The sequence below is a fragment of the Gossypium raimondii genome, chromosome 13, assembly GCF_025698545.1.
Source record: "Gossypium raimondii isolate GPD5lz chromosome 13, ASM2569854v1, whole genome shotgun sequence".
Classification (NCBI taxonomy): domain Eukaryota; kingdom Viridiplantae; phylum Streptophyta; class Magnoliopsida; order Malvales; family Malvaceae; genus Gossypium; species Gossypium raimondii.
Genome location: NC_068577.1, coordinates 11,741,749 through 11,764,440, shown reverse-complemented (window position 1 = coordinate 11,764,440; position 22,692 = coordinate 11,741,749). Strand labels below are relative to the sequence as shown.

The following is a 22,692-nucleotide window of genomic DNA, read 5'->3' as shown; positions in this document are numbered from 1 at the left end:
ATTTATATTGAACTATAGATTTTATTGAGTAATTTGTATACGAATGTTTTTGTTTATTGTTGTGATATGTTGTAGCTCGAATCTTGCAAATGGATCGAGTATGGGGAGTTACATATATGGGTGGTTATACAACCGTTCAATTGCGAAGTAAGTTACAATTGACTGACGACTGGGATGTGCAGTTGTAGTTAACACTAATAAACCTCAAATTTTGAAACAAGCAAAATGAGATTTCAGTAAAAAAAAGTTTATGAAAATAATTTTATAAAGGGATGATTTAGTTCCAAACAAAATCCAATGTAATGTCTTAGTTCAACAACAAAATAAAAAAGGGATAAGTATCAAAATTACACATGAACTTTGATCCAATGCGAAATGTTATACATGAACTTTGATTTTGTGCGATTTTATACACAAATTTTATTTGATTTAAAATCATTAACATTATCGAATTAGCACCATTTTATGTTAATATATTACATACACAAACAATTATATTAATTCAATATGCAAATAAATATATGTATTCGTTTTTATTAAATGTGTACAATTAAATCCAAATCAAAGTTTTATGTATACATATGAATCACAATTTAAATTTCATGTGTATAATTACAACAAATTAAAATTTACACATCAAATTATACATTAAATCAAAGTAATACATAAGTTAATATTTGTCCCAAATAAAAATAAATAAATAAAGCTCTTATCAATGATAATTTTAATTTTATATATCGTTATCTTCAACTTTTAGATCATCTTTTGCGGACATTAACGTTTTACTTTTATGCAAACTGTAGACCGAAAAGACTTGTATTTAATTTGATGAGTATATTGCAAGGACTAAAAAAATATAAACATATTTAAAAGGAAAAGAAAATATGAGTAAAATATGTAAAGATCAATGAAACCGGGTACTTTGCCTGTCTGGGGTTTGAACTACAGCAATTGGTCAGCCGTTTGGGTTGCAATTGGCCAGTCCCATGGCTTGCCATGCTTCTAATCGACAGCAATGGCCAGATCATTTTTTTGTCACATGCCATTGTTATTACTAATTCGAAATACTACCAGATTTGACTTTGAAATAGTTTGAAAAACTCAACTTTGATTAAGTTCAAAACCCTGCCTTGATAAGGTTTAACATCTTTTGCTCTATTAATAGGGTTAATTGCAACATACATTTTTAAATTACGTCTTAAATTATAATATGGTTTCCAAACTTTAAAATATTTTAATTTAATCTTTGAAAGTATCAGATTGTATTAATTAAGTTTTTCTATTCAACTAATCATTACCTTGGACATTAAAATCTAGCTCGAATGAAATGTGAATTATATTTAATACATATGAATCAAAGATGAAACACATCTGTATCTATTTCATGGATAATTTGTATATTACGTATTTAAAATAAAACAATATCATTAAAATTTAGAATGATTATTTCTTTCTTTTGTTTTTTAAGACATTATATCTAAGTTGCTCATGCAATGAACACACGTGTTTAAAATTTTTTTCATGTATTTTAAATATGCTCAACTTAAATTTAAGCTAGCATTTAACCTATAAGTTGATAGATAAGCAATGTTTTTTAAACCGGACTGATTATTGAACCAATCCGGTCACCAATTCACCGGTTCAATTAAACAATTATTAAAATTAAAAAACTTTGATTCAATCAGTTCAACCGTCGATTCAATCGAATTTTTAACCAATTCAATCGATTCCTGATTTAACTAGCTCAAAGCCACTTTCCAAACCAATCCCTGGCTAATTCTCGATCTAACTGATCTAACTGATTGATCCGATCTGATTCAGACGTCACGTTAAATAAATTGAGAGAATGAATTAAGTGACACATATTAATATTTTCAACACTCAATTAGAATTTTTTTATACTAACCTATAGTCTTATATGTTGTTTAAAACATTAATTACGTTTGTCCCATTTTTCTCACTAAAATACAAGCTAGCATAAATATTAAGACCAAAATTTGTGTTCAAATTACTTTGAGAGTCTGCAAGTTTTTTCAACGGAAACACATGGAGAGTACTTGAACTACTTTACCCAATAAAGGGGAAAAAATAAACACTTGCAGCCAAAACCTTTTGTGTGTTCCACGTTGCATGAATTTTTAGAGGACACATGACACATGACACATGAGAAGCGAAAATTTCGTCGATTCCTAAATCCTCTCGTTTACGTTTTCGTTTTAGCAACAAAATTTTGACCATATTAGTGATAAATGCCATTGATTGAGGAGGATAACCCTCACTTTCATTTTATCTAACATGAAACTCAAAATTTTACCTTTATTCAAAAGTCTCGTTAAATTTATCATTTCAAATTTTAGATTTAATGATTAAAATATTTTTCATCTTGATTTTATAGTCATCATAATTAATCTTTTGAATTTGTGGTTACCCTTTTTAATAGGGTTTAAGAGTGTAAAAAATCCTTCAATTTTAAAAAAATATATATTTAAGTCTATTTTTTTCACTCAATTCGATACTTAAACTTTCAAAGTGCATAAAAAAAAGCCTTCAAACTTTTTTACAAAATGCAATTAAGCCCTACTTTTTTTTGCACTTAGTTGGGCACTTGAACTTTCAAAATGTATCAAAAAGGCCCACAAACTTTTTCAAAAAAAGCAATTAATCCTTTTTTTTTTTGCACTCAATTGGGTACTTGAACTGTGAAAATGCATCAAAAAGACCATTTAATTGTTAACTTTAATAATTGACCGTTAAAGTTAATTGCGACTAACTTTTTTCAATTAAAGCCACCCCTTGTCACAACCACGGCGTGACATGTGGTAAAATATTATAAAAAATAAAAATCAATAAAAGTTATTAAAGTTATTAAATTTTAATAAAAATATTTAAAATTTATAAAAATAGTAAAAATATATAAAATTTTATAAAAATCCTAAAAATAAAATTATAAAATGCATCAAAAAAGCCCTTTAACTATTAACCTTAACCATTGAACGTTAAAGCTAACGACCCCAATTTTTTTCAATTAAAGTCATCATGTGTTGCAACACAGCATGACATGTGGCAAAAAATGATAAAAAATAAAAGTCCATAAAAGTTATAGAAAAATTATAAAATGCTTCTTTGGTACGATAAATTTTTATAATTTTTTTTTACAAATTTAAGTACCCAATTAAGTGAAAAAAATAATGGCTTAATTATTATTTTTTTAAGTTTAAAGACTTTATAAACCTTTAAACCTTTTAATAATATCTTTTTAATAATATATTTTTAAAATTTCAAATTAATTTTTTTCCTAAAATACAATATACTTAATACAAATTATTTATATTTAATTCTTCGATTTGACTAGTTTTAAATTCGATCCCTAAGCAATTATTACCTTCTATTAAAAATTTTGTATTTGCGATAGCAAGTAGTCATTTTCATGCGTCATCACCAAGTGCTAACGACTCTACCTGAAGAAAAGGTGGAACAGAGACCACCCATCTTTTACAACTAAATATGGTATCGTATATATAATTTTATACTTGTTTCTATATTAAACAAAACTTGGCTGGTTCTATATGCCCAAAAAAGTTCGTTCAAATGGGTGTAAATTGCATGCGAGCCTAATGCAATTCAAAATGATCTCACTTATCAAGTTGATAAAAATAAATTTAAACCATTAACATGTTAACTCAATACTTACTATTTACTCAACCGGTTTTTGACATCTTAAACTTATCTTTTTACATTGGAAAATATTTTTTTACCTGAATCATTAAATATATATATTGGTCAAACATGCCAATAAATAAGGCAAGTTATGTGTCTAGCACAATGATAGACGTAGTGATCACTTCCGTTAGCCTACAAACAGCCATTTCAAAAATTTGCCTCGACAATCTCTTTCTTCAACATTTTTGACAAAAAAAACCATGCAACTAATTTTCTCAAGCAAGGAATGCAATACTAGCATCAACAATATCAAGTTTCAACTCCCCCTTAAATTCAGCTTATTCTCCCCCCTTTTTATTTGGAAAAAAATCTAAAGGAACTTCAAGTAATTGTAACTAAAGAAACATCTCTATAAGTTGAAGTTTTATAAAGAAAATAAAAAGTGAGAAGACATAGGTAGCACCATGAATAAACAAAACAAATAATAACAAGTATGGAAAAGAAAAACTCCTTAGTAATACCATCAACACGCTTCCCCTTAGTTGTAACATCAACACACTCTCCTCAATAAGATGTTTCAACAAGAGGTGTAATGGGTGCTAACCCATCAATAGTTATGTATGTTGGAGATATAACTCATGGAACAACAAGGTTCATTACCATTAGATCTTGAGGGAGTAGAAATATCTTAATGCTAATTTTCAAAAGTTGTTGCATCAATTACCACTTCACGTTTAACTTGTGCGTCAATCAACCATTGAATTTTTCTCATCCATATTGATTTTTGGTTGTATCCTGACTAAGTTGCAACTTGACTTCTAACATTTCCCCATCTCAAATATTTGAACATCTTATAACAATGTGGTCTAATATGATCAACCATATTATAATAATGACAATTAACTATTTTCTTCTTATGCTTCCCCATTTCATGAGATGCCTCTCATTTTCCCTTCATATAGATCTTTTCTCCGACCTTGCCACGTGTCACATGAAGTGGGCACTATGTTTTTCCATTTCAAGTCATGCCACACTTTGAAGCATTGCAGTCTAATATAACCATGAACTTAACCATAATTATAAATAACTCGAGGATTAGATAGTACTTTCTTTTCAACATGAATCAGAATAAGTTTCTTAGAGCATTCACCTTGATCAACATTGTTTGCGGCTTGACAAAAATTGTTGGAAATTTCAGCACAACTTTTCCTTTCTTCTGAACATATCCAATGCCACCTTTTCCTAGATCCCTTTTTCTAGCAGCAAGAATTTCATCAAGTTTACTACTACTAGCATTGGATTTTTCTAGCATGAATGAGTAGTTGCAAGATCCTTTTGTGTATTCTCAAACTAGCAATCTTCTTAGTAAGTATAGAATCATTCATATTCATTTGTTTGACTAATTCAAGTTTTCTTCCTTGAGACTGGAATTCACATCCACTAGTTTTGCATTCACATAATACAGCTTCTTCCATTTCTCTAACATTATTCTGCAGGTTTGCAAGAACTTTATATTTGACTCACCATCTAGTTCACAATTTGTGTCTGAGTCAATAACATGAAATAACCTTTGTAGAGAAGACCATATAATTGCTCAAGTGATTCTCATCTAAATCTGAGTTGCTTGAGGAATCCTCATTACTCCAAGTTATGCATAGAGACTTCTTTCTCACAGTGTTTAGACACTCGACTTGAAATGGTCATACCCTTCATATTCTAACATGGAATGCCTTTCTTATTTCCTCTAGGGTTCTCACTAATTACCACTCATCCAACTTCTTTTCTCTGTTTAGACAACTTCTTAATTGCAAATCTCTCAAGTAAGGATCAAAAGACATCCGTCACCAACTTCAAGTTGGCATAAAATTCACAAATGGTACCATTCTCTTGCATTTTGAAAATCTCAAACTTGGTGGAAAACATCTGCAACTTCGATTACTTCACCATGTTGGTTCCTCCATGGGTTTTCTCAAGAATTAACCATGTTTTAGGGGCAATATTGCATTTAGTAATCCTTTTAAACTCTTGACCGTTACACTATAGAAGATTGCATCAAGAGCCTTTGAGTTTGCAATTGCAAGCCTCTTTGTTTTGGTGGTCCATGTAGTCTCAGCTTTAAGAGTTTTAACACTTGAAACATCAACAGTAAGGGGCTCCCAATGATTGAGAACTGATCTCCAAACTCTCTCATCTATAGAATTTACTAAAGCTTTCCTTCTTGCCATTCAATAAACATAATTTGCTCCATCCAAAATAGGGAGTCGTAACAATGAAGAACTTTCCATCTTAAGCAAGTATCAATACCAAAAAGACCACTAGCTATGTTAAGTGAGAGGCTTTGATACCAATTGTTGGAACCTATAGTTGATAACTGCTTAAGAAAAGTAGAGTAGCACTTTAGATGGCACTATGATAAACATAATAGAAAAACACGACACAAAAAACTATTTACGTAATTCAATTTCCATATATCTACAAAGCCTAGATCAGTGAGTAAATCCACTATATTTAATCTCAATACAATAAGTGATTTAAATACTATCACACCTCGATATAGCAACCTCACTTTTGTACCTAAAGATCGAGATCACTCACCTTTAAGTTCTCCAACTTGAGAACTTAGATCATAAAGCCAAAGAAAAAAAAATGTGTTTTACACAATCAATTCACTCTTACAAAATATTATTTTATGAACAGATAAGTGCGGTCAACTCTTCCGTACAAAACCTATACAAGTGTTTCAATATATAAGAGTTTCGATGACTTGCTAGCATATTTAAAACTAGCTAAAATAGAAAAAATACAATATACTAATAAAAACCAATGTAAAGTGGAATGTTGGAGATATGTCTTCAATGTTATCCCGATCCAACCTCTACAATCTAAAAGATTCTATTGCTTGATTCAATCAAATCCAATTTTCAAGATAAGTTGCTTCAAATGGATTGATCTTCATAAACGAATTTATATACTTCCACAATATCAACATCATTCAAAGCCCAAAGAATTTATTTTAAAATTTTCCAACTCCAAATATCACCAAGTTACAAGACTGTTGCAATGCTAGTTGTAGTGGCAACTTTCGTTGGCACTTTTACAGCCACATCAAAACAATTGTCTTAATAATAAAGCATCTATCAAGGTTGAACAAATCTTCCATATTTAGAGCACGAATCCATCTTCACAAAGTAATCTTTAGTTCATCTTGAGTTTCCCAAATCTCATTAAACAAATTATGCTTAATATAAGGATACAAAAAATTCATAAAATCAATTCATATCTTCTTGGGTTGCATATCTCAATATATAAAGTAAGTAGTAGATCACATAAGAATCCTTGAAAAGTAACATTGCTTGATTCAATCTCTTCTCCAATGATAAACATAAGACTGACCACACAAGATCCTAAAAAAGAAAGAATTAAGTCATCAAAATATTTTGTTTAAACATGCCAAAAATTTAATAACCTAATCAACTAAAATTCCATGCATGCCAAAATTAACCCAAAATTTAAGTCTTTTGCCACAATTCAAATAAAACAATGCAGTTCCCAAATAATAGAAAATATAAATAATATGTCTAAAATACTTTTATTGGAAAAAAAACTACCCAAGTCAAGCCATTCGAATGTCAAGTTTGTGTCCTAACCTTGTGGGTTATCTGTAAAAAAGGAAATTAATGGGGTGAGCTTAAGAAGCTCAGTGTGAGACTATACAAAAGAAAATCAGTGAAAATTTATAGATATGAAATGCAAAATAACAGTTCTCAGAACAATCACAATCGTATAGAAATATATAGTTAGTCAGATTTTTTGAGCATGCTTATGAATGTCAATGCAATTCATGTTTAACAGTAAAAGTTCCTACCCATTCTCTGCTACAAACCACAGTAAGAGTCTCTCAGAACTCATCCATCCTTATACACCGCATTGTGGATAAACCATCAGTAATTGCAGATGAACTGCTAGAAAACTTTTTATAAAAAGATTGTAGATTAATTGCCAGTAAGTTGTGGATACACTACCAGTGTTTGCAAATTTAATACTGTCAGTACTTCCCCCTTCAAATCATCCCAATCCCCATGCTACGCAACATGGCATGCTAGTAAGAGTACAATATAGAAATAGTAGTCATGCTTATCATGCAATCAATTTACCAGTAGCAGTAGGCATCCTGAACATGTAATCAATAATACAGAAGTAATGACAACAGTAACAAATTATATAGTATTTGGTGATGGTAGGCACGTACCAATCACACATCATACATATAACAATAACAATAACAATTCAATTAATCAGATCATAGATTCCAGAATATTCATAATATCAGGGTCTCGATTGAGTGTGAAAAAACTCTAAAAATAATTCGGAGACTATATAAGGACTAAACTGTACAAATTATGCATTTTTGGGTAAAATTATAAAACAAGGGTCACACGGTCGCGTGACAGCCTGATGCAATATAGAAGGGGGTACACGGCCGTGTAACAGCCTAAAGCCATGTGTACGACGTGCAAAATACCCAATGATAAGGACACGACTATGTGTCAGGCCGTGTAACAGCCTGAGGTCGTGTGTTTGACGTGTAAAATACCCAACAATAAGGACACGACCATTTGTCAGGTCATAATAAACGGATCTGGAGGTAACTTTGGCAAATCTCTAGGAAAAACATATGGAAACTCCTTAATGAACGGATACTATCTATAGTTGCGTTTCTAGCACTCATATCCAGCCCATAAGCTAGATAGGCCTCACACCCCTTCCAAACTAGTTTCTCTACTACCATAATGGAGGTCACATGAGATAAATATTTTTTTCGTTCACCAACCATAACGATCTCATTACCCTCAACTATTTTCAAGGTCACTCTCTTAGTGACACAGTCCAAACTAACTTTATCTTCAACCAACCAATCCATTCCTAGAATTAAATCAAACTCACCGAAAGGAAATTTCATTAGATCAGCTGAAAACACTACACCTGAACCTCTAACAGACATCTTTTATAGATTTTGTTTACAAGAACCTATTGTCCCAAAGGGCTAACTGCAATAACATCATTAGCAGTTTTCTCTACCCCAATACCCAATTTATCAGTCATATCACAGGCAACATATGAATGGGTAGATCCTATATTAATTAAGGAAAAATACAGAACAAAATGGATGGTAAAAGTAACAGCTATGATGTCAGACGCGTCTCTATCCTTACGGCATCTAGCGGCATATACAAGAGTCAGTTGTCTAGCTTCAGTTTGGTTCGCACCTTGTCCTAGTGCTTGTTGTCCCTAATTACCAATTGTAACAATATTTACAACCTTATTCTGACCTCAACCACTCAGAGGTAATTGATCCGTTTTCTAATTCTGAGTTAGAGCTTGCATCTGATCGACCCAACAAGGACAATCTTTTATTCTCTACTCAATCAACCCACATCTCAGACAAACACCTAACTTTTTCCAACACTCGTCCGGATGGCGCTTATCATAATATGTACAATTTAGAGTCCTACTCCCAGAACTCACTACAACAACCCCCTACTACAATTTGCCCTCTCTAGCCCGTTTCAAGGGACTGAAAGTCGACCCAGTGGGACCAAAATCCTTTTTAATCGAAACCTTATTTTCCTCCTGTTGTTTACGTTCCAAACGCTTAATTTTCTCCACAATCTTAGTTTTCTCTACTAGAGTCTCAAATACTCTTTCCTAGTATGGAGCAGCTTGAATCTTGAGGTCATAACGCAGTCTATCCTCAAACCTCATAGATTTGTCTTGCTCAGTAGCAACCATACCCTGAGTAGAATGGCTCAGCCTCAGAAATTTAGCCTCATATTCAACCACAGTCTTATCTCCCTTTTTTAACTCAATGAACTCGAGTTTGTGGGCCTCCACATACCTTGTGCCCACATACTTTTTCGGGAAAGCCTCCTGAAAATATTCACATGCCAATTGTTAGCCTTTGTACCTATCACAACAGACTGCCACCAACGGTAGATCTCATCCCTTAACAAGGACCAGTACCCTTTAATTTTTGTTCTAGAGTACAGTCCAGATCCTCTAGAATCCTCTTAGTGGTCTGCATCTAGTACTTTGCCACAGTAAAGGTCATTCCAAAAACACCCCTGAATAATTCAGCCACATTAGACCGAAGCCTCTCAGTAAAAGATCAATGATTCTCAGATCTAGTTTGAGCTCTAAAAACCCTTTGAAGAACCTTCAACATCGCTTGGGATACTGTATCATCACCATTATCATAACCTCCACACCAATGGAAGATGAATCTTTTATGTAATCTACCTTAGGAATTGGGGTTTCATCCTGAGTGATAGGCAGCACAACAGGAATGACTCTACGTGGCCTACCTTTACCACATCTACCTCGAGTGCTCATAATGAATTCCTGAAGATTTAGTGTTTAGAGTATATCTACAGTTCAAAAGTATGACAATTAATCAGAAGTCTTTCCATCTAAAGTTTATTTTCATTTTTCAAATAGAAGTTCAAGCGTTAGCTATTTTTCCTGAGTGTTTATTATCTCAAATTTACAATTTTTAGTCTAAAGTTTATGATAGGGAATTAGAATGGAGGAAGCGGAAGAAGGATCGAATTCAAGTTGTTCGACTCAAGAAGAAAAGATTTGGATGTGACCTGAAAAGAAGAAACCAAATAAATTTAGAAAATAACAAAGGAAATAAGAAAAATAAGAAAATTTTAAAAAATAAAGGATAAATATTCAAAATAATAACTAAATAGTGAAAATATATATTAAAGTAAAGTGGAAGATGGAATGATAAACCGATGGATATGATAGATAAAAGGATAAATCCTTTTGATATATAAATCCCAACAAACTCAATTAATGGCTCTAATCAACCTTCTAAAAATAATCCATGGAAAATTGAAGGGTAAAGAATGAATTACCATGACTCCTTGAAGAAAATCGAGAAGAAAATGACTTTTAAAAATCATAAGAAAGAAATAAAAGTCTAATTTCCTAAACTTGAAAATTGGCAACTTCAGTGAATGTAATTTAATAAGTTTCACCCCATATGTGCATGTATCAGTTTCACTATTGTTTTCAGAAATAAAAGTTCTAAGTTAGGATCGACATTGAAGTCTCGGGTTCAATTTGTTTGAGGGAATTCATTTTTCAAAAGTTTGTGGCATGATTTTTCCCAGAATACCCCTTCGTAATACATGCATGTAGACTCATTTAAAAAAAATCCACAATCCAAGTTTTGAACAACCTGGCTCTAATACCACCAAATGTAACCTCCCTAACTCAACTTAGACGTTATAACCAGATTCTGAAGGCTACATTGGCCACCGAAATGGCCTAGTAAAATTATTGGAGTTTTAAAATAGTCATTTTTAAAACATTTGCCTACCTTTGAAGAAAAGAAAAAAAAAGTTAGCGTGATATCTCTTTTTCACTAAATGATACAAATTTTAAGAAAAATAATTTGATTTTAATGGTAATTTTGCAAAACTTGTATTCCCATTAATTTACTACTTAAAACTCATTCATAATATTGCAACAAAAAAGTGATAATCGACAGGTTTTTTATTTAAAAATCATATTTCGTGCATCTTTAATTAAATTCCAAAATTCAATAACCTAACTAACTTAAATGTCATGCATGCCAAAATTAACCCAAAATTGAGGCCTCATAACATAGTTCAAATAAAACAATATGATTTCCAAATAACATAAAATATAAAGAATATGTCTAAAATACTTTTATTGAAAAAAACCTATCCGAAATAAGCCCTCTGAATGCTGATTTGGTGTCCTAACCTTATGGGTTATTTATATTGAAGGAAATTAAAGGGGAGAGCTGAAGAAGCTCAGTGTGAGTCTATGCACATGAAAATCAGTGCAAAATAGTAGATATGACATACAAATTAATAGTTCTTAGAACAATCACAATCGTATAGTAATATAGAGTTTGTTAGATTATTTGAGCATACTTATGAATGTCAATGGAATTCGTGTTTAACAATAATAGTTCCTACCCATTCTCTGCTACGTAACATAGTAAGAGTTTCTTAGAACTCATCCATCCCTACACATCGTATTGTGGATAAACCACCATTAATTATAGATGAAATACCAGTAAAATTGTGGGTAAACCACCAGTAAATTTTTTATAAAAAAATTGCAGATTAACTGCCAGTAAGTTGTGGATAAACAACCAATATTTGCAAATCTAAAACTGTCAGTACTTCCCCCTTTCAAATTATCCCAATCCTCATGCTACGCAACATGGCATGCTAGTAAGAGTACAGTATAAAAACAATAATCATGCTTATCATGCAATCAGTTTAAGAGTAGCAGTAGGTATACTAAACATGCAATCAATAATACAGAAGCAATGACAACAGTAACAGATTATCGAGTATTCGGTGATGGTAGACATGTACCAATCACACATCATATATATAACAATAATGATTTAGTTAATCAGATCACATATTCTAGAATATTCATAATATCAGGGTCTCAATTGAGTGTAAAAAAACCTAAAAAAATTTGGGGGCCATAGAAGGACTAAACTGTACAAATTACAAATTTCTAGGCAAAATTATAAAACAAAGGTCACATGGTCTTGTGGTCAGGCCGTGTGACAGCCTGATACTGTGTGGAAGGGGGTACATAGCCGTGTGGCAGGCCGTGTAACAGATTGAGGTCGTGTGATTCACGAACTAAACTAATATTTACAAGTGCACATAGTCGTATGGTCCTCTTGTGTTGTCCACATGCCTTTGTGGGAAACCATGTGACCCTAAAACTACACACGGTTTACCATCGATTCACTTGGTAAAGAACACACACATTTCACGAAGAGTTCGATAGACAACCCTCATGATCAATTTTGATGTAATTCACCCTGATGCATTCCTTCAATGAAAAATAGACATGAATTAACAATTGGTGTCAAGATTTTAACAAGATCCGAAAAAGATTGATTAATCGAACTGAAAGATTAACGCGGGATAATTGTACATCGAAATATAATATCTAACCATTAAAACGAAGTGAACTTACCTATCTTTGGCAAAGATAACTGATGTTATTTGACGAAAGATCTATACGCCGTTAGAAACGAATGAAGGGGGGACGGTTCATTAAAGGAAAAAGACTTGACAGCACAAAGGTGACAATATGGTGCAAGAATGAGGGGAAAGAAAAGAAAAAGAAGGTGGAAAGTTAATTTTACTAGAATTTTGAAAAGAGGAAATGTCAAGATCAAAATAGGAAAAAGATGCTTAAATAAATAGGGTTTGTAAACCCTAGGGGTGGCATAAGTAAATTACCCAAAGCTTGTCGAAATTCACAAAAATAAAAAAGGGAAATAGGGGCTTGAACTTAGGTCTCTAGGATGGATTCTCTACACTTAATCATTAAGCCTATAACTCATTTCATGCTTAATCTATATTCTTAACCATTCATATATCGGGTTGTGACAATAAATGTTCAATCTTGTGATACTTTCAAGTGGGTTTCCCTAATTCGATAACAACTTTTTTTTCAAGCTTCATTGATTTATCTCTAGAAAATAAGGATTGTAGCTTTTTATGATCAATTAGGATTTTTATGCAATATTTAGTTATTTATTTATTTATTAAATAATTATGGGATATTGATTTTGTATGAGATTCCTAACATCGTGATTGACTTGTAATTTTAAATGTTGACTAATACAACTCCTTGAAGAAATTAGAATTGATTGTATTTATAATCTAGATTTTCTTAAATATTGATTAAAAATTTAACAATTTTATTTAGAAATTGTATTCTTAGTGTGATTATTGTGAATCATGTATTTGAAAATTTGATATATTGTATTCTCATGATAACGATAAGTAATTAAGTGATTTTTATTTTGTAAAACAAAATTACTAGTTGTATCTTGATTCTGTGAACACCTTTATATGTTTAAGACTTAGATTTAATTATTCTAAATGTTTAATAGTGGCAAAAATATTTTTAAAAATAAAATATGAAGCGGAAAGCGAACAATAAAAATATTATATATTAGTTCATATAAATTTTATAAAAGTTTAATTTTTAAAAATATGCCATGATTCAAATTTTTTGGGTGTAAATAACATGGAGATAGAACTATAGGTATTAAAATTCAAATGATAGGAAGTACTAAGAGAATGTGAGGTTGTGCCTAGTTGAGGTGATTTATCATCACGTTTGCCCTTTTTAACTTATTCCACTTGCTTATTTACCCTAAGCTTTGTAGGGGAGGATCTCTCTTCTTTTTTTTTTTGTCCTTTTCATCCTTTCTTTTTTTTTATAAAATTAAAATGTATTTTATGTTCATTTTATCATTTACAAAAACTAATCTTTAGGAAATTTATAATTATCTCTTCTAATAAAATAATCCAACTTTAATACAATGTATTTTACTATTTTATCTAATGATTGAAATCTCTTACCCTTAAATAATGCCCCAAAACAAAATGGTGCCACATGTTATTTATATTTTTCCATTTTAGTAGAAATTCATTTTTAAAATAAAAAATTTAAAAAAATTTAAAATATATATATACCATCGGTCTATCAAATACTCACCCCAAAAATAAATATAAAAGGGTAAACTACCAAAATAGTCATTTTTGTTTGCCTCAAGTTACATTTTAGTTAATTATGTTTGAAATGTTACATTTTAGTCACTTACATTATTGTGTTGTAACATTTTAGTCACTGAGCCGTTAATTGTAGTTAACGATGTAACGGTAAGTTTACGTGGCACGTTAAATAATCATTTTAAATGAAAAATCTAGGTTAAATTCTACAATTGGTTCCTATATATTTTTTTGAGCAATTTAAATTTTTTCTTTTTATATTCTTCTGACTTTCTTTTTTTTTCATTTTTTTTCATTCTCTTTCGCTTCTCCCTCTGTTTTCCTTCCTTCTCCATTTCTTTTAATGTAGTTTTCCCATGTTTTCCATTTGTTAAAACTAGTCCTTATACTTTTATTTTTTTGAACAACTTAATTTTTTTTTTATTTCTTTATTTTTCTTTTCTTTTTCCCCTTTTCTTTTTCTCTCTTCCCATATTCTTCACTGCATAAACATCATTTTGCCCACCAAATAAACCAAGTCCTTGTTTCTTTTACATGATTCCTAAATTGAATTTCACACAAAACCGAATAACAATCATTCTTAATCAAATATCGATTTGATATCCTACCTTTGAAACTAAAATTGGATCTAACTAGTCAATATAAAAAATCATATCCTTGATTAAATCTAAACATAAATTGAATTATTTATATTCAAAATAATTTTTTTTAAAAAGCTACGTTAAAAGAACCAATGATTACAAGGTTGTGAGGATGGTACAGTTAAATAAAAGTGACTATAAAGATGATGAAGGTATATTTTACGATTATGAGTTTAAGGTTTATAGTTTAAAGAATGACTCTTGGAGGAAAATCACTAAGCTCCCCCATTATCTTAGGTTTATGTATCAATTTTTCTACCATCTAATGCATAGGAGAGGCTATGGTGTGCTTGCTGGTGGGGTTTTACATTGGGTGATGCCTCTAAGAATTCAATTAGGACCGAGGAATAGGATTGTGGGTTTTGATCTAGGAAACGAGGAGTTCATTGAAGTGTCTCAACCTGAATGTGCCAATAAGAACTATCTGTAGTATGCGGCAGCCTTGGAAGGGTGCATATGTGTTGTTTGTAATTATGACCAAGAGATAATTGATGTTTGGACTATGAAGGAATATAGAGTAAAACAATCTTGGACTAAGTTGCTTTCCATTTAAAGAACTAGAACCATTACCACATTAATGTTTTTAAAGCCATTAGCTTATTCCAAACAGCTTGATAAGGTTTTGGTGGAGATTAATAGCTAAAAGTTTGCCTAATATGATTTGCAAAAGAAGAAGATGTGAAGTGTGAAGATTGGTGGTAGTCTAGGTACATTTGGTGCAGAGGTTATATTAGAAGCCCCATTCAAATAGAATACCCTAAAAGATTGGAAATTGAGAAGCAAATTGAATAAGATGAACATAAAGACAAAAATTGAAAGAAGAGGTACAAATGGTGAATTCCAACTTATTTGAATCTTTCTTTGAAACATGTTAAGCATCCAAACATAAAAAATAGTTTTAACAAATGGAAAATATAGAAAAACTACGTTAAAAGGTATGGAGAAGAGAGGAAAACATGGGGAGAAGCTGTAACACCCCAAACCCAGCCTAGACATTATTTCCGCATCTGGCAATATCACACGATAGTGTTTTTGAAACCTCGTTGTTACGATGAAAACATTCTATGTTATTATATTTGGTAAACATTTGTTAGAACTTAGGAAGTTGCCTTTATTCATTTAAAACATTTGTTTTGAAACATCCCTCGTTGCGGAAGTTTTAATAAAACAGTCTAAGTGATCATGCGTTTAGAAAATACATTAACTTTTTGAAAACCGTATTTCCTACGACTAGCAGGTATAAATCCATAAAGTAAACTAAATAAATAAAAACCCAAAATTTAAAACCAAAGTCTTAGAGAGTCCTTAAATTACAACCCTAAATAATATTAATAATCAGATCATAAATGTAAATTGAAAACCATGTAGTCCAAAAATTACTGTGGCCACCGCTGAGTCCTCCGTCGCAGTAATCCGTCTAAGTCTGGGGGTTACTTGTGCACATTAAACAAAAATGATGAGTTTACGTAAACTCAGTGTGTAATCCCGCATAAACAAACAAACAATCAGTATTCATAGTGCACAGTTGAACAGTCTTGGGCCTAAGCCCTTTTCAGTATCAGTGACAGTTTGGGCCTTAGCCCATCTCAAGACTGATGTCAAAATGCAAGAGGGGCCTTAGCCCATCACGATGTCGATATGATAATAGTTATGCGAGAGAAAAATCCTACCCATCCAGCCTTTACACACCATCTCCATCCAACCCTACACTCCATGTGGGGATATAATCAACCCACCCATCCCTACACTCCAAGTAGTACCGAATGCGGCAAAAAACAGTAGTTTGTAGCTGAGCTGTCAGTATATTAGGCTAAAAGCCTTTCAGTACACTTCCTTCGAATAATAACCCCCAACCCAATGCAATGCAACATACAATGGATGATGTGCTATTATGCAATTTTAGTACATATATTCGATTCAGATATTAACATGCTCAGTACAGATATCATTCAGTCGATTTCACACATTTAGGGGTCTAAGTAGCGCTTACCGACCTTAAAGTAGGTTCACAATCGACTTGGGCGACCCATGCAACCTTAGAAACATTCCGGTAAAAATGTGCCCACACACCCGTGTATGCCCGTGTGGCACACTCGACCCAAGTTGGCCTTGGCCATGTGATCCTTTTTTAATGTAACCCATGCTAGCTAAATATTCATATATGTTTTCACTATTTACTTATATGATTATTCAGAGCTGTCTACTTGAGTCATTGTCACTAAATTATTTATATCTTGAGCTACAGAATTCCAAATTAAGATCTGCTTGATGTTTTTGAAACTAGACTCAAATACCTTTCTAGAATAAAATTTTTAGAATTTATAGCTTATCAAATAAGTAAAGTAAAATCTTCAACATTATCCCTATTCTGCTGTTTGACAGCTTCAACTTTTCCTTACTAAAAATTCTTTATCTCTTAGTACGGGATTCAGATGATGTTTTCGTTTGTTTCTCTTGAAAATAGACTAGTTAAGGATTTAAACATATAATTTTAAGCCCCTAATTATTTTTTTACAATTTTTGATGATTTTTATAAAGTTAGAACAGGGGAACCTGAACCCATTCTGACCTTGTCTCATAAAATTCATTATATCTCATAATTTACAATTCCATTGCTTACACTGTTTCTTCCATGAGAAAATAGGCTGAATAAAATTTAATTTTATATTTTATTCAACCTCTAACTCAATTTCCACTATTTTTTATGATTTTTCAAAGTTAGACTACTGCTATTGTCCAAAACTATTTTAGTGCAGAATGTTGATTTCCAAGTTTATAACACATGTATTTCCTTTCTCTACAATTTTCCGCATCATTTTCTCTTATTTCTCTTATTTCTCGATAGCAAACAATTTTAGATTTTCACCAAATCCTATTTTCTACATTTTGGGTACACATTTGGTATCATTTCTGATGCATAAGCACTCCTAAGCCTCTAGAACTTAAAAATCGACCAACATATCTCCAGATTAATCACTTAATTCATTTTTAATCAACCAATTTTGGAAGGAATTCGACTAAAAACCTAACAAAACCCTTACCTCGCTTGAGTAACCACGACTTCGCACAATCACAGTGTCGATTCAAAACCACCAGCCCCTTGATTAACTCCTAAACACCAAAAAGGAATCCCCTTTTCAGAGATTAACCAAGAACGATTAACAATAGACAAAACCGTTACTTACTGAACACAAGCAACCAACGATGAACAACCAAATCAATTGGACAATAAAGAAAGAAACTGAAGGGGAAAAATAATGGAAATTTCGGCAGCAACTAGGGGAAAGAATCAGCAAATGAGGGAAAAAAAGAAGAAAAACGTCAGAAAAAGTTTGGGTAATTGGAGAGAAAACTTAAAATCTACTTTTTTCTGTAACAAAAAGATAATCAGATTATTTTTTCATAACCTCTTCTCTATTATCTCCTAAAATCACTCCCTATTAACCCATTAAAACACAACTACTTAGAATTTTGCCCCAACACAACTCTTAGCCGAAATTGGAGCAAAAATACTGTCTCCACGCCATCACAGAGAATTGAACACAGGACCTCCTTCACACCAACACTCCACTTATCCACCAAAGTAGCAAGCCTATTCTATTAATTATTTGCCATCTTTTATTTAAAAGCCTACTGACCTATTCATAAAAACACCAAAATTTGCCCAAGTCCTGCCTTAAACTTGAGACCTCTCACACACCCAGAACACTTAACCACTGAAGCAGATACACAGTTGTGTCACACCTTCGCAAGAACAAAAATAAAAATTCTAGGGCGTTACAACTCTACCCCCTAAAAAAATTTCAGCCTCGAAATTTACCTAATCAGAAAAAATAAGGATACTGCTGACGCATCGCATCCTCAGGCTCCCACGTGGCCTTCTCCGTGCTATGCTAACACCACAAAACCTTCACTAAGGGAATAGACTTTTTCTGAAGGACCTTTACATCACGCTCCAGAATCTGAATCGGCTTCTCCTTGAAGTTCAAGTTTGGCCTAACCTCAATCTCCTCAACAGAAACAAAATGCGTGGGATTAGAACGGTAGCGCCTCAACATCGAGACATGAAATACATCATGAATGCGGTCCAACTTCGGTGGTAACTTCAACTAAAAAGCGACAGGTCCCACACGTTTCAGAATGCGGTAAGGTCTAATAAACTGAGGGCTCAGCTTGCCCTTGTGATCGAACCTCAGAACCTTTTTCCGTGAAGAAACCTTGAGAAAAACTAAGTCACCCACAGAATACTCGATCTCACGCCTCTTCAAATCAACATAAGATTTTTGCCTGTCAGAAGCCACTTTCAAACGATCCCGAAATAATCTAACCTTATCCTCTGTTTCAGAGACCAACTCAGGACCGAGAACAAGTCGCTCGCCCAACTTAGTCCAACATAAAGAAGTGCGACACTTACGACCGTACAGTGCCTCGTAAGGTGCCATCTAGATGCTAGACTAAAAGCTATTATTGTAGGCAAACTCCACTAGCGGCAAGTACTCCTCCCAACTGCCTCGAAAATCAATAACACAACTCCTCAACATGTCCTCCAGTATCTAAATCACCCTATCTGACTAACCATCTGTCTGAGGATGGAAAGCAGTACTGAAGTCTAGTCTTGAACCCAGAGCCTCATGAAGATTCTTCTAGAATCGAGACATGAAACGAGAATCCCTATCAAAAATGATTGAGACATGTACCCCATGCAGTCTCACTATTTCCGATATGTAGAGCTTAGCTAATTTCTGAAGAGAAAAGTCTGTCCTTACCGAAATGAAGTGAGCAGACTTGGTCAATCGATCCATGATGACTCAGACAGAATCCTTCTTAGTGGGTGTTAGAGGCAACCCACTAACGAAGTCTATCGTTACTCGCTCTCATTTCCATAACGATATCTTAACCGGCTGCAGCAAACCTAAAGGTAAATGATGCTCAGCCTTAACCTGCTAACAAGTCAAACAGCAAGTAACGAAGTCAGCAACCTTACGCTTCAACCTTGGCCACCAGTACAATTCCCGAAGATCTCGGTACATCTTGTTTCTGCCAGGGTGCATAGCATAAGGGCTACTATGCGCCTCTCTCAAAATAGACTGCCTCAAGTCTGAATCATTTGGCACACATATCCGGCCTCGAAAACACAACTCACCCTTAGAGTTTAACCCAAAGTCCGTAGTGCTGCCACTCTCAATCTGTCGATCCATTTTGTTAATTATTTGCCATCTTTTACTTAAAAGCCTACTAACCAAAGATAAGGATTATTCATAAAAATACCAAAATTTCCTGGCTTGAACTTGAGACCTCTCACACACCGAGAACAGTTAACCACTGAAGCAGATACACAGTTGTGTCACACCTTCGCAAGAACAAAAATAAAAATTTTGGGGCGTTAAAGAAGCAAAAGAGAATAGAAAATAAAGAAAAAAAAGGAAAAGTTAAAAGAGCATAAAAGAAAAAAAATTAAATTGCTCAAAACGAAAAAATATGGGGACCAATTATATAAATTAACCTAATTTTTTTGTTTGAAATGATTATCTAACGTCTCATGTCATCTTACTGTTACACTGTTAGCAGCAATTACCAGCTCAATGACTAAAATGTCACAATGCGATAATGTAAGTGACTAAAATATAATATTTCAAACATAAATTACTAAAATGTAACCTGAAATAGACAAAAGTAACTATTTTTATAGTTTACCCATATTATAACTTAATCGTGAAAAAGTTACTTAGTTTAATATTTTAGATTTAATTTAACAATCATTTTATCAAAACTCAACCTACTAAACTATGAGGTAATTTTTACTATTTTATATTTTTCATGAATTAAAATTTATGATGATTTGACTTTATCTTCTTTTTTGTAGTTTTAGTTTGATTTTAAGTCTTTTACCATTAATATAATTTCAAAAATAAGTTACATTTTTATCAAAAAGGTTCATAAATTTAATTTAACAAAATAAAATGTATTTCTTTTCTAAATTCAAAATTTTAAATTTAACTTGAAGAAAAACAAATTAATTTATTGTCGAAACTCGAAATAGCTAAATCTTCAACTATAAAAATTGATGATTTGGATTAAATTTTATTTATTATATTCTTTTAATTTTAATATTTCTCATATCAATATATGATTTGAAAACTTAATTACAATTTGATCCAAAATTTTCAGAAAAACACTTATAAAAAAAGAATTACAACTAAAAGAAAATAATAATAATAATAATAATAATAATAAAAGACAAGGCGTAATTTTGAGGGGCACAAGTTGGGGGGGGGGGGTTAGGGGCAGGGGATGTCTACCCCTATCCAACACGCATGAACTGTAATTCCCCTTTTTCTTTTGTTTTTTCCTTTTATGTACGTTCAAGCACACATTTGAAAAGAAAAAAGAGAAAAAAAAAGAAGGAAATGATTAGGGTGAGTTAGCCTATATAAATAAGAGCCATAGCCCGCTGCTACCTTCCATGCAAATTGTCACTCATCTCCCTCCTTAACATTGTCTCTTTGCCCTTTCCTCAACTTCACTTCTCATAGATCTATAGAGAGAGAAAGACATTTCTGACAAAACAACACCTCGTCAACAATGTCAGGCAGAAGATCAGGTTCAGGTGTTTCCAGCATCAGCGATGATCAAATCACCCATCTTGTATTCAAGTTGCAACAGCTTATCCCTGAGCTTTGTGCAAGGCGCTCCCTCAAGGTGCACCCCCAAAACTCTCCTTCCACCTAACAAAAAACCAACATTTCTTTCATCTTTTTGTTTCTTTTCTGTTGCCTCCCATTTGTACATAATCCTAGCAATGAGATTTTATAAAAAAAAATTAGAAAGATCAATTTAACCAAATAATCATCTCTTTAATCGATTAATCAACCAACATAGTATCATATTTTATTTGGTTTTTTCTCTCTTATTTTTCTGAATACGAGAATAGAAATAGTTGAAGTCATTAGTTGCATTATGTGCGGTTCTCATTACATGTTGTGGAGCATATATGAGATGTGGGTCTCAAGTTGTTCCCTTATAGCACGCATTCTGTTTAGATCTCACAATCAAATGTTGTTTTTATTCTTCAAAATTAATCTTGTTTTTAATATTTATTTTTCTTCTTTAATTTTTCTTTAGGCATCAGCTTCCAAGGTCTTACAGGAGACTTGCGATTATATAAGAAACTTACACAAAGAGGTAGAGGACCTAAGCGACCGCTTATCCCAGCTGTTAGCTTCCATAGACACTGATAACGACCAAGCAGCCATTGTCAGGAGTTTACTTATGTAATAAAATAATTCTTCATTCTCTCGCCTTTGTTATTATTTACCAGCTTTGGTTATCTAGGGTTTAGTAACAGCGTGAAGCCTGAAAAATTCTTTAGGAATCAGAATTAAATATTATATTTTTACCATAATAAAAAATATAATTTTATTATTTTAATAATTTATATCTTTATATATTTTTTTTAAAAATTTATTATTACTAATTTAAAACTTTATATATTACAAAATAGTATAAATAAAAAAATTCCGCATCTGACAGCGCTCCCCTCGAATTCGCCACTAATTGATGGTGATCATCATCATCCCTACTCGTAAAAAGTAATACAGAACAAAAGGTTAAAACTAAAGGGTTGTTTCTTTTATATATATTGCAAATTTTAAATTATTTAAAATAATTTAAATTCTGGAAAAAAATCTACCAAGGAAAATTGTATTGCCATTGCGTCCAGTTAGATAGACTTTGATTTTCTTTCTTTTTTTTGGTTTGATTATGATTTTCTCATATTTTATTTTTCTCAT

At 32.3% G+C, this 22,692-nt stretch overlaps 1 protein-coding gene across 1 annotated transcript; it reads left to right on the top strand.

Moving 5' to 3' along the window:
* The first annotated feature begins 21,269 nt into the window (after nt 1-21,269).
* LOC105781127 (transcription factor PRE6) lies at nt 21,270-22,297 on the top strand. The gene is made up of 2 exons (XM_012605699.2): nt 21,270-21,601; nt 22,025-22,297. The coding sequence occupies exons 1-2, from the start codon at nt 21,485-21,487 to the stop codon at nt 22,175-22,177; spliced, it is 270 nt and encodes an 89-aa protein (XP_012461153.1). The 5' UTR covers nt 21,270-21,484; the 3' UTR covers nt 22,178-22,297.
* The last annotated feature ends 395 nt before the right edge of the window (nt 22,298-22,692 follow it).

Bases quoted from the DNA above. Each gene is read 5' to 3' on its own strand.
- LOC105781127 (XM_012605699.2), top strand. From the start codon at position 21,485: ATGTCAGGCAGAAGATCAGGTTCAGGTGTTTCCAGCATCAGCGATGAT. The intron at 21,602-22,024 runs GTGCACCCCCAA...ATTTTTCTTTAG, and splicing joins GTGCAAGGCGCTCCCTCAAG to GCATCAGCTTCCAAGGTCTT.